Raw genomic sequence first — 12180 nt, forward strand, 5'->3', positions numbered from 1 at the left:
CCTAACAGCCAAATGTTGAATGAGGCCATTAACGGATGAATGGATAAAGAAAATGTGTTATTTACATACAGTGGAGTAGTATGCTGCTGTCAAGAAGGATATTCTTGAGGCACTTGTGGGAAAACGGGTACACTTTGAGACTGTAATGTTCAGTGAAAGAAATCAGACACACGAGCTCAAATATCACAAGGTTCCTCTTATGTAAGAAACCCAGGATGTAAACAAAGCAAAGAACAAAATAAAAGATACACAAGAAGACACAGTGTGGTAGATCTTTTGCAAATGGGAAGGGTGCCAAGAGATGGAGGCAGCTGGAGAAATAAAAAGAATTAAAACGTGTGCATGGATCCACGCTCCAAAATGAATGTAATCGTTATGTGTTTGAATTAAAAGTAAAAGAATAAAAAATAAGCCCTTGCAGGATGCCCCTCGCCCTGCTTCCCACTGAGGAAGAGTGTGTGTTCTTTGTCTTGCTGGGGTATGCAGTACAGAGACCGGCCCACCCCAGCTTCCCTGCTGTTTTCTGGCACCCGCTGGCCAAAGCAGGCTCCTCGGTTCCTCCCCTGGGGCGGGGTCTCTTCCCTTGTGTCGTGAATCTGTCCTCCCTGCAGAACCCATGTTCGGTCCGTCCGTGTCCCCTACCGCCCCCAAGACTGAACGCGAACCCTTCCTGGGCCTGCAGACCTGCTCAGCCTGCCCGCTCGCCCCTCAGCGTGTTTCACTGAGTTCGCGCCCAGCACATGGCGGGGCCTGGGGTTGTAGCTGGCGCAGGGCAAGGTCAGCTCTGGGCGCGGCCTCTGCCGTCTCGGTCTGGCAGAGCCCGAAGAGCCGCGTGTGACAGGGCTGCGTGGGTTTCCACAGGAACTACTCTTTCTACGCCTTGGACAACCAGAACCTGAGGCAGCTGTGGGACTGGAGCAAGCACAACCTCACCATCACTCGGGGAAAGCTCTTCTTCCACTACAACCCCAAACTGTGCCTGTCGGAGATTCACAGGATGGAAGAGGTCTCGGGAACCAAGGGGCGCCAGGAGAGGAACGACATCGCCCTGAAGACCAACGGGGACCAGGCATCCTGTAGGTAGTGCTCCCTGGTAACCTGGCTGCCCCGGCTCGGCCCACGCTGGCCTCCAGGGTTGTCGCTGTCTGTGGGAGGGACAGTGCCTTCCCCTGGGTTTCCTGCTGTCTGTAGCGGAGTCTTGCGCTGTGCAGGGAGGTCTGAGTCCTGCTCAGCCCGGGCTGGGTAGAGGCTGAGGGGACAGTCGCCCTCGTGGGGCACTAGCTCCGCAAGGCGGAGGGTGGAGCGAGCCTGGGGAGGAGCTGAGGCGAGGGCTTGCACCTGGGTGGCGGCTATGTTTTTTTTTTTTTTGGTTTTTCTCCGGTACCGGGAACCGAACTCACGACCTTGCGCTTGCCAGGCAGGCGCTTTGCCGCTGAGCTAAATCCCCAGCCCCTGGGTGGCGGCTATGTTGTCCAAGGTCTGACCATCCAGTGTGACTAACGTCTTTTGGTGCTTGCAAGTTACACCTGCTGTGCCGGGCTCGCTAGAGCACACTGTATCCGGACAGATGTTATCCTGAGAATCCCTTCTCTGTGATGACGGGCCAGGTGTCTCTCTCTCTGTCTTTCTGTCTGTCTCTCTGTCTGTCTTTCCATCTGTCTGTCTGTCACACAGAGATGGAACCACTTAGGGACCGGTGGGTCCCCTCTCCCTCTGAACAGCCCCTCCAGGAAAGGTGGGATAAGTAGGTTCCCAGGGAAACGCACTGTCCAATACTGTGGGAGCTTGATTTTTTTTTTTTTTTAACTTTCTAGGTGAAAATGAATTACTTAAATTTTCTCTCATTCGGACGTCTTCTGACAAGATCATGCTGAAGTGGGAGCCCTACTGGCCTCCCGATTTCAGGGACCTCCTGGGATTCATGCTGTTCTACAAGGAGGCGTAAGTAGGGGGGCAAAGTGCCGGGGGAGTGGGGTGGGCGCTCAGGTCCCCTCTGGGCGCCCCTCACCCCTCGCCAGCTGACAGTGTACAACGTCAACAATCATCCCTTTGGCTAAACGAAATCCAAGCGCTTAGTTTTCCCTTTGGAGGTCGTTTTAAATTTAATTCTAAAATTTACTTATTTGTTTAATTGAATTAGTTACTGTTCTAAGTTGTGAGTTGTGTAGTTTAGCTCGTGCCTGGCCAACGTAGCCCCTCTTCAGTACACCCTCGCAGAGGTGTGAAGGAGTTCGCAGGCTGTGCAGCTCTCTCCCTCCAAGCCCAGAATGTTTACATCCTCCGAGACGAGGCCAGGGCCTCCCTGTGTCCTCTAGGGCTGTCCTTGAACTCAGCACGTAACCTAGGCTGACTTTGAATTCCTGGCGATCCTTCTGCCTCAGCTTCCTCAGTACTGGGTTCACAGTTGTGCCCTACCATGCCTGCCTTGTGCTGGAATTTTTCTTTTCCCCTGGACTGGAGATTGAACTCAGGATCTTCCCCCTGCATTACATTGCTACCCCTTTGAAAAATTTTTAAATTTCGAGGTAGGCTGCGCTCGAACTTGCGATGCTCCTGCCTCAGCCTCCTGAGCTGCTGGGATTACAGGTGTACACACACACACACCACAGCCAGCTGGACTTTTAAGTGAGGTCCTCATAGTGGTAATATTAATAAAAGTTTCACCCCTCTGCATGTGTCATGGGCTGGGCTGAGAGCATACACGTTCTCAATAACGCTTGAGGTGGTTTCCCCCATTCGAGGTGTTCCCCTTGGTCACAAAGGCACTGCCTAGAGCCAGCCCTCTGCACACGCTTGCTGAGCTTCACATATTCTGTACATTCCTCCGCTGCCACTGCTCAGCACCGCGAGAGGGTCCACAGCGCGCACTGCTATCCCAGAGAAGATGAGAATTAGAACTTGATTTCTGGCTCCTACCGAGTGCCTGTCATTGAAATACTGAGTGGAGCTGTGGCGAGCCAGGGACTATCCTTATTCCTACATAACTGAGTTGCTGACATTGCTGGCTCCCTCTCTGACTGTCTCCCATCAGTTTTCCTTGGGGTGTAAGAGTTTTGGATAGTTGAGCAGCTAGTCTATAGGATGTAACTTTCCCTGGCCCCTTCTCCGTGGCGCTCGGGGCAGCTGGCGCCTCTTGGTAACCAGCTTCTCCCTTCTGTCCCCAAAGCCCCTATCAGAACGTGACCGAGTTCGACGGGCAGGATGCATGTGGCTCCAACAGCTGGACTGTGGTGGACGTTGACCCGCCGTTGAGATCGAACGACCCCAAGCCGCAGAACCACCCTGGGTGGCTGATGAGGGGTCTCAAGCCCTGGACCCAGTACGCCATCTTCGTCAAGACCTTGGTCACCTTTTCTGACGAGCGCCGGACATACGGGGCCAAGAGCGACATTATCTATGTGCAGACAAACGCCACCAGTGCGTATTGCTTGAGAATTTGAATCTGCTCATGAGTCTGATGTCTTGGCTTTGCTAGGTGGCCCTGAGGGGTGCTGTGCCATACTTGCTTGTGTGGTGACTGGCTTCTGAAGGACCCAGGGATGCCAGGCCTGGTGGTGGATGCCTGAATTCCAGCGCTGGGGAGCCTGAGGCAGGAGAATTCCCCACAAGTTTAAGGCCAGCCTGGGCTACAGAGCGAGTTCAGGGCCAGCCTGAACTGCATAATGAGACCCTGTCTCAAACAGCCAAAACCGAAACAAACAGGCGAAACATTCCTATGGTGCCTAATGTATAGATTAAGCTTTGTCAGGAGCGTGTGCCTAGGAAAAACCCAGCTTCTGCAGGGCTCTGTGTCACATGTGCTGTCAGACGCCCAGGGTGGTGCGGCCGGTGCCCTGAGGGTCAGTGTGTGGACTGCTGAACGCTTTTTTGTTCTATTGTGAAAAGTTTTGCCTGCGACTCTCCCCGCTTCCACATCGTCCCCTGTGTGCTTTATCTCCACTTTTCTTCCCTTATTTTCTTTCTACGCTTTTGCGGGGGCGCAGGGCTGGTCCTGGCAGTGTAGTTACACTATCGACAAAGCCCCGGCCCTGCTGTGGCAGTAGTTCTCAGGTAGGACGACGCTGCTTCCTCAGGAGACATTCAGCAACGTCTGCAGACGTTTTTTGGGGAGGTGGGACCCCTGGTGTTCAGTGAGTGGGGGACCTGGGATGCGGAGCAGCACCCCGCACCCCGCGGTGCGCAGGGTGGCCTTCCGGTGACAAAGAGCTCTCCGGCCCCCAATGTCCGCGGGCCACGGGGACAAACCTGTCCCCCAGGGCGGGCCCCAAACCTTGGGAATCAGCCCTCGCTGCTTCGGCTGCTGCGCGCTCATCCGGCGTCTTCCAGCGGCAGGCGGAGTTGGGTGGCGGCAGACCCCCGCCCCAGGCCTCTGCGGCGCCCCGGCCTCCTCCTGGAAGGCGGTGCTTTGTGGCGCCCACGGGTGGTGCATTTTGTGGGTGTGACGCCAGCTCAGCAGCTGCATCCAGCGCGTTTGTCCGGTGACTGGGTTCCCCCCGGAACACTACAACCCAGGGAAGACGGCTGTCGCTCCCTCCCGCGGGGCGGCCCCTCCAGAGCAGAGAGGGCAACCCCTGTGGTCCGAGTGGACCCCACGGGGCAGCGGCCCGCTCCCTGGCTTTCTGTGATGCGTGGTGACCCCGCAGACGGCAGCCCTGGCCTGGGTCACTCGGGCGTCATTTCCTTTGTCCTCTGCAGACCCGTCTGTCCCGCTGGACCCCCTCTCCGTGTCTAACTCCTCATCCCAGATTATCCTGAAGTGGAAGCCCCCCTCGGACCCCAACGGCAACATCACGCACTACCTGGTCTACTGGCAGAGGCAGGAGGAGGACAGCGAGCTGTATGAGCTGGATTATTGCCTCAAAGGTGAGTGGAGGCCAGTGTGATGGCATCAGCCCGGGTTTGCCCCGCCGGGAGGGACTTTCACCATGACACGTGCCCCGTGTATGTGCCAACGCGTCTCTTGGAAAAACACACATACACTGATTTTTTTTTTCAGCACTGGGGATTGAATCAAAAGTCATCACCTAGTGCTGAGCTCCAGCCTGAGATCCTCCTGCCTCAGCCTCCCATTGTGTTGGGATGACAGGCGCGTGTTACCATGTTTTTAAATACTGCATACAACCACCCATTCTGAGTGCTCCACATACAATCATGGGACACATTACAGACATGTCGGTCAACAGTGAACACTGCGGCCTTGCTAGCTTTTGTGAATACGGCCTGTGCTTGTGGCATGGTGGTGAAATCACCCAGTACGTAATTTCGCAGTATCCCCGCAAGAAGTGATGTGTGACTTCATTCCTCGTGGCTTGACTCCATTTCCCTCTGGAATTTTCTGCCCTCCTCGTTGCTTTGCTTCTCCTGCGCTGAAAAGGATGTAGTGTAGGAACCCACATAAGCGCTAGAAACACAACCATGCATGTGCGAGGTTATTGACAAAACTGAAGAAGGACTTTTGGCCTCGCCAAGACCCCATAGTTTTGTTTTATTGTTGTTGTTGTTTTGTTTTGTTCTTTTCAGTGCTAGGGTTGGAATCCACAGCCTCATGCATGCTAAACAAATGCTCTACCACTGAGCTAAACTCCTGCCTGCCCCCGGCTTTTTTTTTTTAAATTTCATTTTAAGACAGTGTCGCAGTAAGTTGCTCAGGGTGGCCACAAGCTTCCAGTCCTCCTGCCTCAGCCTCCTGAAGAGCTGGGGTTGTAAACTTGTGCCACTGCACTTGGCTTAGATCCAATTTTTTTTTTTTTTTTAATCCTGTTGATTGAACCCAGAGCCTTCACGCTCACCTGCGTCTCCAGCCCTTTTTTTTATCTTTGTTTTTTATTTCGAGGCAGGGTCTTGCTAAATGACTAAGTTGCCCAGGCTGGGCTTGAAGTTGTGATCCTCCTGCCTCAGCCTCCAAGAGTGCTGGGATGACAGGTGGGTGCCAGCACACCTGACTAAGACCCTGTACTTTTAAGTGCGAGACAGTGATCATGCCTTCTACCTGCGGTTATGCTTTCAGTTAAAAATCTGTGTTAATGATAATATTTTCGGTTCTTTCTTCGTCTTTACTTCAAGAGCCTCCATCCAACTGAAGCAAAATGGAAAAAAAATGTTGGAAGCTTCAAACCACTGTTTTCTCTTCTATGAGAGTATAAACAAAGCAAAATAAAAAGTGGATGACAGAAGCGGGGAGGCAGCGCTTGCCCAAAGGGGGCGGGGCCGAGAGACGGGGCGGGGCCGGGACCGAAAGGAAGGAAGGTGTGTCACGCATGCGCTCCACACGAGGCCCGCAGACACGGTGCGCTGCCTGCACGGAGGGATTTTTAAAAAAGAGCTAAGGGAAAAACACCGGCAAACTAGAGAAGCTGAGGGTTTCTTTTTTTTTAATTTTTAGTAGTCTACTGCGGCAGCGCGGGGATGGCGTCCTTGTGGGAGCTCCCCTGAATTTTTTTTCCATCCCTGCCCCTTGTGCCGTCTCTCGGAGTCCTTTTTTTTTTTTTTTTTTTTTTTTTTGCAAAAGATCCATCTCCCTATTTCCTCTTGCTATCTTTTTTTCTCCCGTACTGGTCTGGGTACGGTCTGGAGGTGTTTGCAGCAGCGGCACCCTCAGCCCGGACCTGGGAGGAGGAGGCGGAGGGCGGCCGGAGCGGGTGGCCGAGGTCTGTGCTGTGCTTCCAGCCCCTGGCTTGGCCAGTCCCGCTGTCCGCCTCCTTCTTGGGAGAAGGGCGGAGGAAAGATGATTCCTGGGCACGGGCCCAGGTCTAAGATCATGCGCTATATGTGTGCCTGTGAGCGCATCCCTGCCGAGCCGGGACTGCCAGCGTGATTTATCTCCTCGGGGCTTTATATAACTCAAGAGCGAGCCCAGCCGCGCACGCAGCTCGGAGCTCTGGGCTCTGCTGCGTCAGGAATCAGAAGCCACGCGGAGGGCAGAGACGCCCCGGCAGCGTCAGAGCTGTGCTTGCGTGTGTTTTCTTTTCTCTCTTGAACAGCAACAGCTTTTATCCCGCCAGTGTACGCTGGTGGGGAGCGTGTGCCTGTGGAAAGCTGGTTTTATGTGTGGTTTTCTGAGTTTATACAATTAAAAATGAACCAAGAGCAAATATCCCGTAGGGTTCCAGGAACAGGAGGATCTCGGGTGTCACAGTCGTGGGGACCGAAGGGAAAGGTGGGCGCCCGCGGTGCCGGGAGGGGGCTGGCTTTGGACGAGGGCTGAGGTTCGGTGGGGCGATGGACGAGTCCTGTAGCTGGGCGGCGGGGTGCATTTCCCACATCACAGATACATTTAATGCGCTGAACTGTACGCTGGGGAATGGTTCAAAAGTTAAGTTTAAAAAAATGTATTGATTGATTTTTGTTAGTACCTCTATGAGTACACAATGATTACATTCATGGTAGGGAATGGTACATGTATGTAACACATTTCCATTTTTCCCCCTGTCCCTCCACCTCCTTTTGTCTTCGCAGCATCAGATTCATTTAATTGTCTTATAAGACTTTATAAAGTTAATTATTGCTGGGTGTGGTGGCCCACGCCTGTAATCCCAGCACTTGGGAGGCTGAGGCAGGAGGATCGCCTCGAATTTGAGACCAACCAGGTCTACATAGTGAGTTCAAGGCCAGCCTGAGCTACATAGAGAGACCCTGTGTCAAAGAACAAAAACAAAACAACAAAACAAAACAAAAAAGTTAATTATCATATATACAGATTAAGAATCAGGCCAAAGAACATATAAAACATGTAAGACAATTGTACTAAGTCCAAGTACACTTTTAGATACATTGTCCACACTGAATTAGAATACTTTTTCTCTCTCTTTTTCTATTTGTCATTTATATATATTTTTTCGTATAAGAGAAACCATGTGATATTCAAGCATGTGTGTCTGATTGACTTCTTTTGATGTTATGGTCTCAAGGTGCGTACCTTTTCCTGCAGATAACTCAGGTTTATCCTTCTTTATGGCTGAGTAGTGCTCCATTGTGTGTAAACACCACGTTCTCTTTATGTGTTCATCTGCGGATGGGCATAGAGGCTGCTTCCAAGATTTAGTTTTTTGAGGACTCTCCACACTGATTTCCATATTGACTGCACTGGTTTACACTCTTACCAACAGTGAAGAAGGGTTCCTCTCTCCCCACAGCCTCACCCGCATGTTACTGATTTCCTCATGGTAGCCATTCTTTCCGGATGAGAGGGTAAAAAGTGAAATTCAGCCGGGAGTGGAACTGGACCCCCGGTGCCGCCTCTGCGCCCAGCCCCGTGCTTTGCGGGGAGACTTGAGCCCTTGCTCCGCCTTCCTCAGGGCTCAAGCTGCCCTCCCGGGCGTGGTCGCCGTCGTTCGAGTCCGAGGACGCCCAGAAACACAACCAGAGCGAGTACGAGGAGGCGGCGGGCGAGTGTTGCTCCTGCCCCAAGACGGACTCTCAGATCCTGAAGGAGCTGGAGGAGTCGTCTTTCAGGAAGACCTTCGAGGACTACCTGCACAACGTGGTCTTCGTGCCCAGGTCAGGACTCTGCGTGGGGGGAGCCCCTCGGCGTGGTGTCCGGTCGGTACTGAGGGAGCAGGCGATGGGGGCGGGACCCTGGGCCGAGCCCTGCCCGGGCGGAGCAAGGGGTCTTGCAACTCTCCCGGGAGCTTTTCCAGCGAGGGAGCTTTTCCAGCGAGCGGAAGTCATTGCCCAGGAGGGGAATGTTTACAGACGCCGACCTTCCAGCTCTTTACCTCGCTTCTCGCGTTGTCCATCTGAGTCGGCTCAGAGACAGACTCCGCCGGGTAGATTCTTGGACAGAGTCTGAGAAATGCCGCCTCCGCCTCAGCTTGACTTATCTCTAAGTCTCTAGGTTTCAACCACAGCTCTCTGTCCCTGTCTCTCTCTCCCCGTGCAAGCTTCTTCTCACCCTTCTAGTACCTTCCACCGCATTATCAAAACCCAGAGACGACTCCTGTTTAAACAGGTTGAGTTTCCATAGGCGACTGAAGACCGTGGGCCAGGTACGCCCCACTCACAGACCTCGCAGTGACGCATACCTGTGTCATAGTTTCTCTTTTCTAATTTTCTGCCCGATTTGGGCTGAAAGTGTAAACAGATGTAAACATGTTTGCAGATGCAGGGTAGGTGGATCCTTTTACCCCAGGCACGTTTCTCTGCCTTCCTGTTGGACAGGCTGAATGTCAGAACTCTTGGTAGCAGGAATTTTGGAAGCTCACTGCGTGGGTCCCCTGCATTTCTATACCCTGCCTTGAGCAGGTTATTTTTGCTTCTCTGTGCCTCAGTTTCCTTATCTGTAAAATGGACATTGTAACAGGCATCCCTCAGTGTATACGGCGAATGGCTTCCAAGACGCTCCAGGGTATCAAAATAGGAGTGTGCTGAAGTCCTGACACAGATGGTGTAGTATTTGTGCAGACTCTACAGTCTTCCCATAGATCAGCTCACCTCTCGACTTACAATACCCAGTATAACCTAAGTCACATGTGAATAGCTGGTCTACCACACCACATAGGGGAGAATGACATAGGGGAGAATGACCAGGGAAAGTCTGTGTCTGCAACACGGATGTGACATTTTTCCTCCAATATTTTTGACCTGTAGTTGGTTGAATCCATAGGTGTGGAACCCCTGAGTATGTAACCCCTGATGGTAATCATTCCTACATTTTAGGGCTCGGAGACTCAATGGGGTACAGAGGGATTCTTGACCTCGACATTGCTGACACTTGGATCCAGAATGTGCTTGGTGCTGGGGTGTCCTTGTGTCTTAGGGTGCTCAGCAGCATCTCTGGTCTGCAACACTGGGTGCCGGTAGCACAACCCCGCCCGGTCCTACAGTGTGTGTTGAGATTCACCAGCACTGCTCATCCGAGTAGATGATTCCCAGAATCATCAGTGGGTTAATGTTTCGTTCTTTAAAAATCTTTTTCCTTTCTTGCATTTTCCTCTTATGACTCCGAGTCCGAAAGAACACTGAGTCCACAGCCCAGGCACCAAGCACTTACTGTGTTACCCATTAAAACCAGAAGGCTGCTGCGTGTGGCCCGTCCAATGGGCAGTCGTGTCAGGTTTGATATCCCAGGGGCAGCCCAGCGGGGTGAGTCTGGGGTCTTTTCTCTTACTTCCCTGCCTCTGTCTTACGGAATTGACAAGAAGCCAGCCAGTGTCAAGGGCAGGGCACACACACTGGCACATTTTACGTTACTATAATGAAATACCTGAAGCTCGTACTTTATGGAGAAAAGAGGTTACTTTAGCTCACGGTTATGGAAGCTGAAAGTCCAAGGTCAGGCAGCCCCGTTCATCTGGACCCCCTGGGTTACACTGCATCACAGCTGATGGTACCACAGAAGGATGAGTGTGAGAGAGGTCACAGGAAGCTCCAGGAGACCAGGTTGGTGGCAGTAGTGACCGCCCACGGGGCCCTGCCTCGCAAGCCCCACCCCTCTTAGGAGGCACGTTAAGGACCAACCCTCCGGCTCAGGAACCCCGAGGACACATTCACACCGTGGCCAAACCGGAGCTGGAGTGTGAGCTCCTAGCCGGTCCCCTGGAGAATGCTGCCTGTCCTCAAAGTGGTCGATTTTGTTTTCACAGAAAGCCCTCGGCAGTCAGTGGTGCCCAGGACGCTAGGTACGACCCGGACGGAGGTGCCTGCGTGGCCCCTTGGCTGTTCGATGCAGGGCTGGCGGGCGGGGTGGTGTGGGGGGCATGCGGGGGCCTCGGAGATCTCAGGGTTTTCTGTGGCTTTTGCATGTGGCAACGGGCTGCCGCCGCGCTGTGATCAGATGCTTCACAGATTCACCAATTAAACTTCTTCCCTTGGAAATGGAATCTGGGCGTGAGTGTGGGGGGAGATTGAACTAACACACTCTTCCTAAAATACAGACTCTCAGGAGCGCTCTCTGCGCCCTGCCTTCGGGCCCCCGACTCCCTGTGCATTTACTCCCTGCACATTACCTACAGCTGCCGTGTCCGTGTGCGGAAGTGCGGGCGGTGTGCTGGCCCAGCGGCCCCTCCTGGATTTGAGGAGACGGGTGCAGGAGCAGGACATCTTTATGAAGTCAGTCTCACCCTCCCTAACGAGCGTTTCTCTTGGGGTCCAGCCAGTGTGCCGAGACCCGGAAGGGGCAGCAGGAGCGAAGGGTCCCCACGTCCCTGCAGGCCACGGGGCACACGTGGGGTATTTCCCTTCCCACTTTACCCTCAAGAAGGAGGTTGGGTTCTAGAGAGACCCAGCTCAGAGGGTCGGGGAAGGCCGGGAGATGGGACTGAACTCAGAATGGAGCAGAGAGCTACATGTGGAAAGAGCGACACTCAATGCACTGGAGGATAAGACAGGCACCACTCCTGATGGCACGGGTGTAGGCAAGGACTTTCTGAACATAACCGCAGTGGCGGGAGAAATAGCACCGAGAGTCAACAAATAGGGTCGTGTCACGTTGAAAAGCTTCTGCAGAGCAAAGGAAAGAACCAACAGAGTGAAGAGACAACCTACGAATGGGGGAAAAACACCTTACCAGTTCCCCCTTGGAGAGAGGACTGATACCTAGGATATACCAAAGAACTCAAAACAACTTTAAGACCCCCAAATAAAAGACCCAATCAAAACATGGGCAACTGAAGTGAATAAACTCTTCTTGGAAGTACAAACGGCCAATAACTGTATGACAAAATGCTCAGCATCACTGGCCGTTAGAGAAACGCAAATATCAGGAAATCTCGGTGGGAATTAAGAAGCAAGACTGGAAAGACAGGTTGGGGCCAGGGAGAAGGATTTTCTTTTGGCACAGAATTTTTGATTGATTTCAGGCAGTTGTGTGGCTTGGTCTGCCCTCTAGCGGCTATATGTGATATAATCTGTGGTCCAAGAAAGGCCCAGAATTTTGAGGCCTTGGTCTCAAACAGGATGTCTCCACGTCATCCATATTGATATTTGGGGCTAGGTCATTCTCTGAGGTACTTTAGGATATTGAGCAGCACCCCTGGCCTCCACTCCATACTAGGACTGCACCCCCCCCCCAGTAGTGACAGCCAGAAATATCTCCAGATGTTGTCAGATGTCCCCTGGGGGTGGGGGCAGTAGCACAGCTGGTTGGGACCACTGTCTATGTGAGATGTTGGCGAATCAGATGCTGTCTATGTAGGGGGTGGAGAGCTCAGCTAGCCATGGGGTCTTTTAGTAGCACACGGTAGT

At 53.0% G+C, this 12180-nt stretch overlaps 1 protein-coding gene across 1 annotated transcript in view; it reads left to right on the forward strand.

Annotated features, from left to right (window-relative positions):
• Positions 1-12180, forward strand: part of Insr (insulin receptor) — a gene marked incomplete at its 5' end in the record, with an annotated part of 144446 nt that overhangs the window by 100665 nt on the left and 31601 nt on the right. The window contains 6 exon segments of the mRNA XM_013509165.1: positions 862-1076; positions 1815-1941; positions 3167-3417; positions 4696-4863; positions 8295-8496; positions 10581-10616. Coding sequence (XP_013364619.1) covers positions 862-1076; positions 1815-1941; positions 3167-3417; positions 4696-4863; positions 8295-8496; positions 10581-10616 — 999 coding nt within the window.

The sequence above is a fragment of the Chinchilla lanigera genome, unplaced genomic scaffold, assembly GCF_000276665.1.
Source record: "Chinchilla lanigera isolate Chin_1 unplaced genomic scaffold, ChiLan1.0 scaffold00162, whole genome shotgun sequence".
NCBI lineage: Eukaryota > Metazoa > Chordata > Mammalia > Rodentia > Chinchillidae > Chinchilla > Chinchilla lanigera.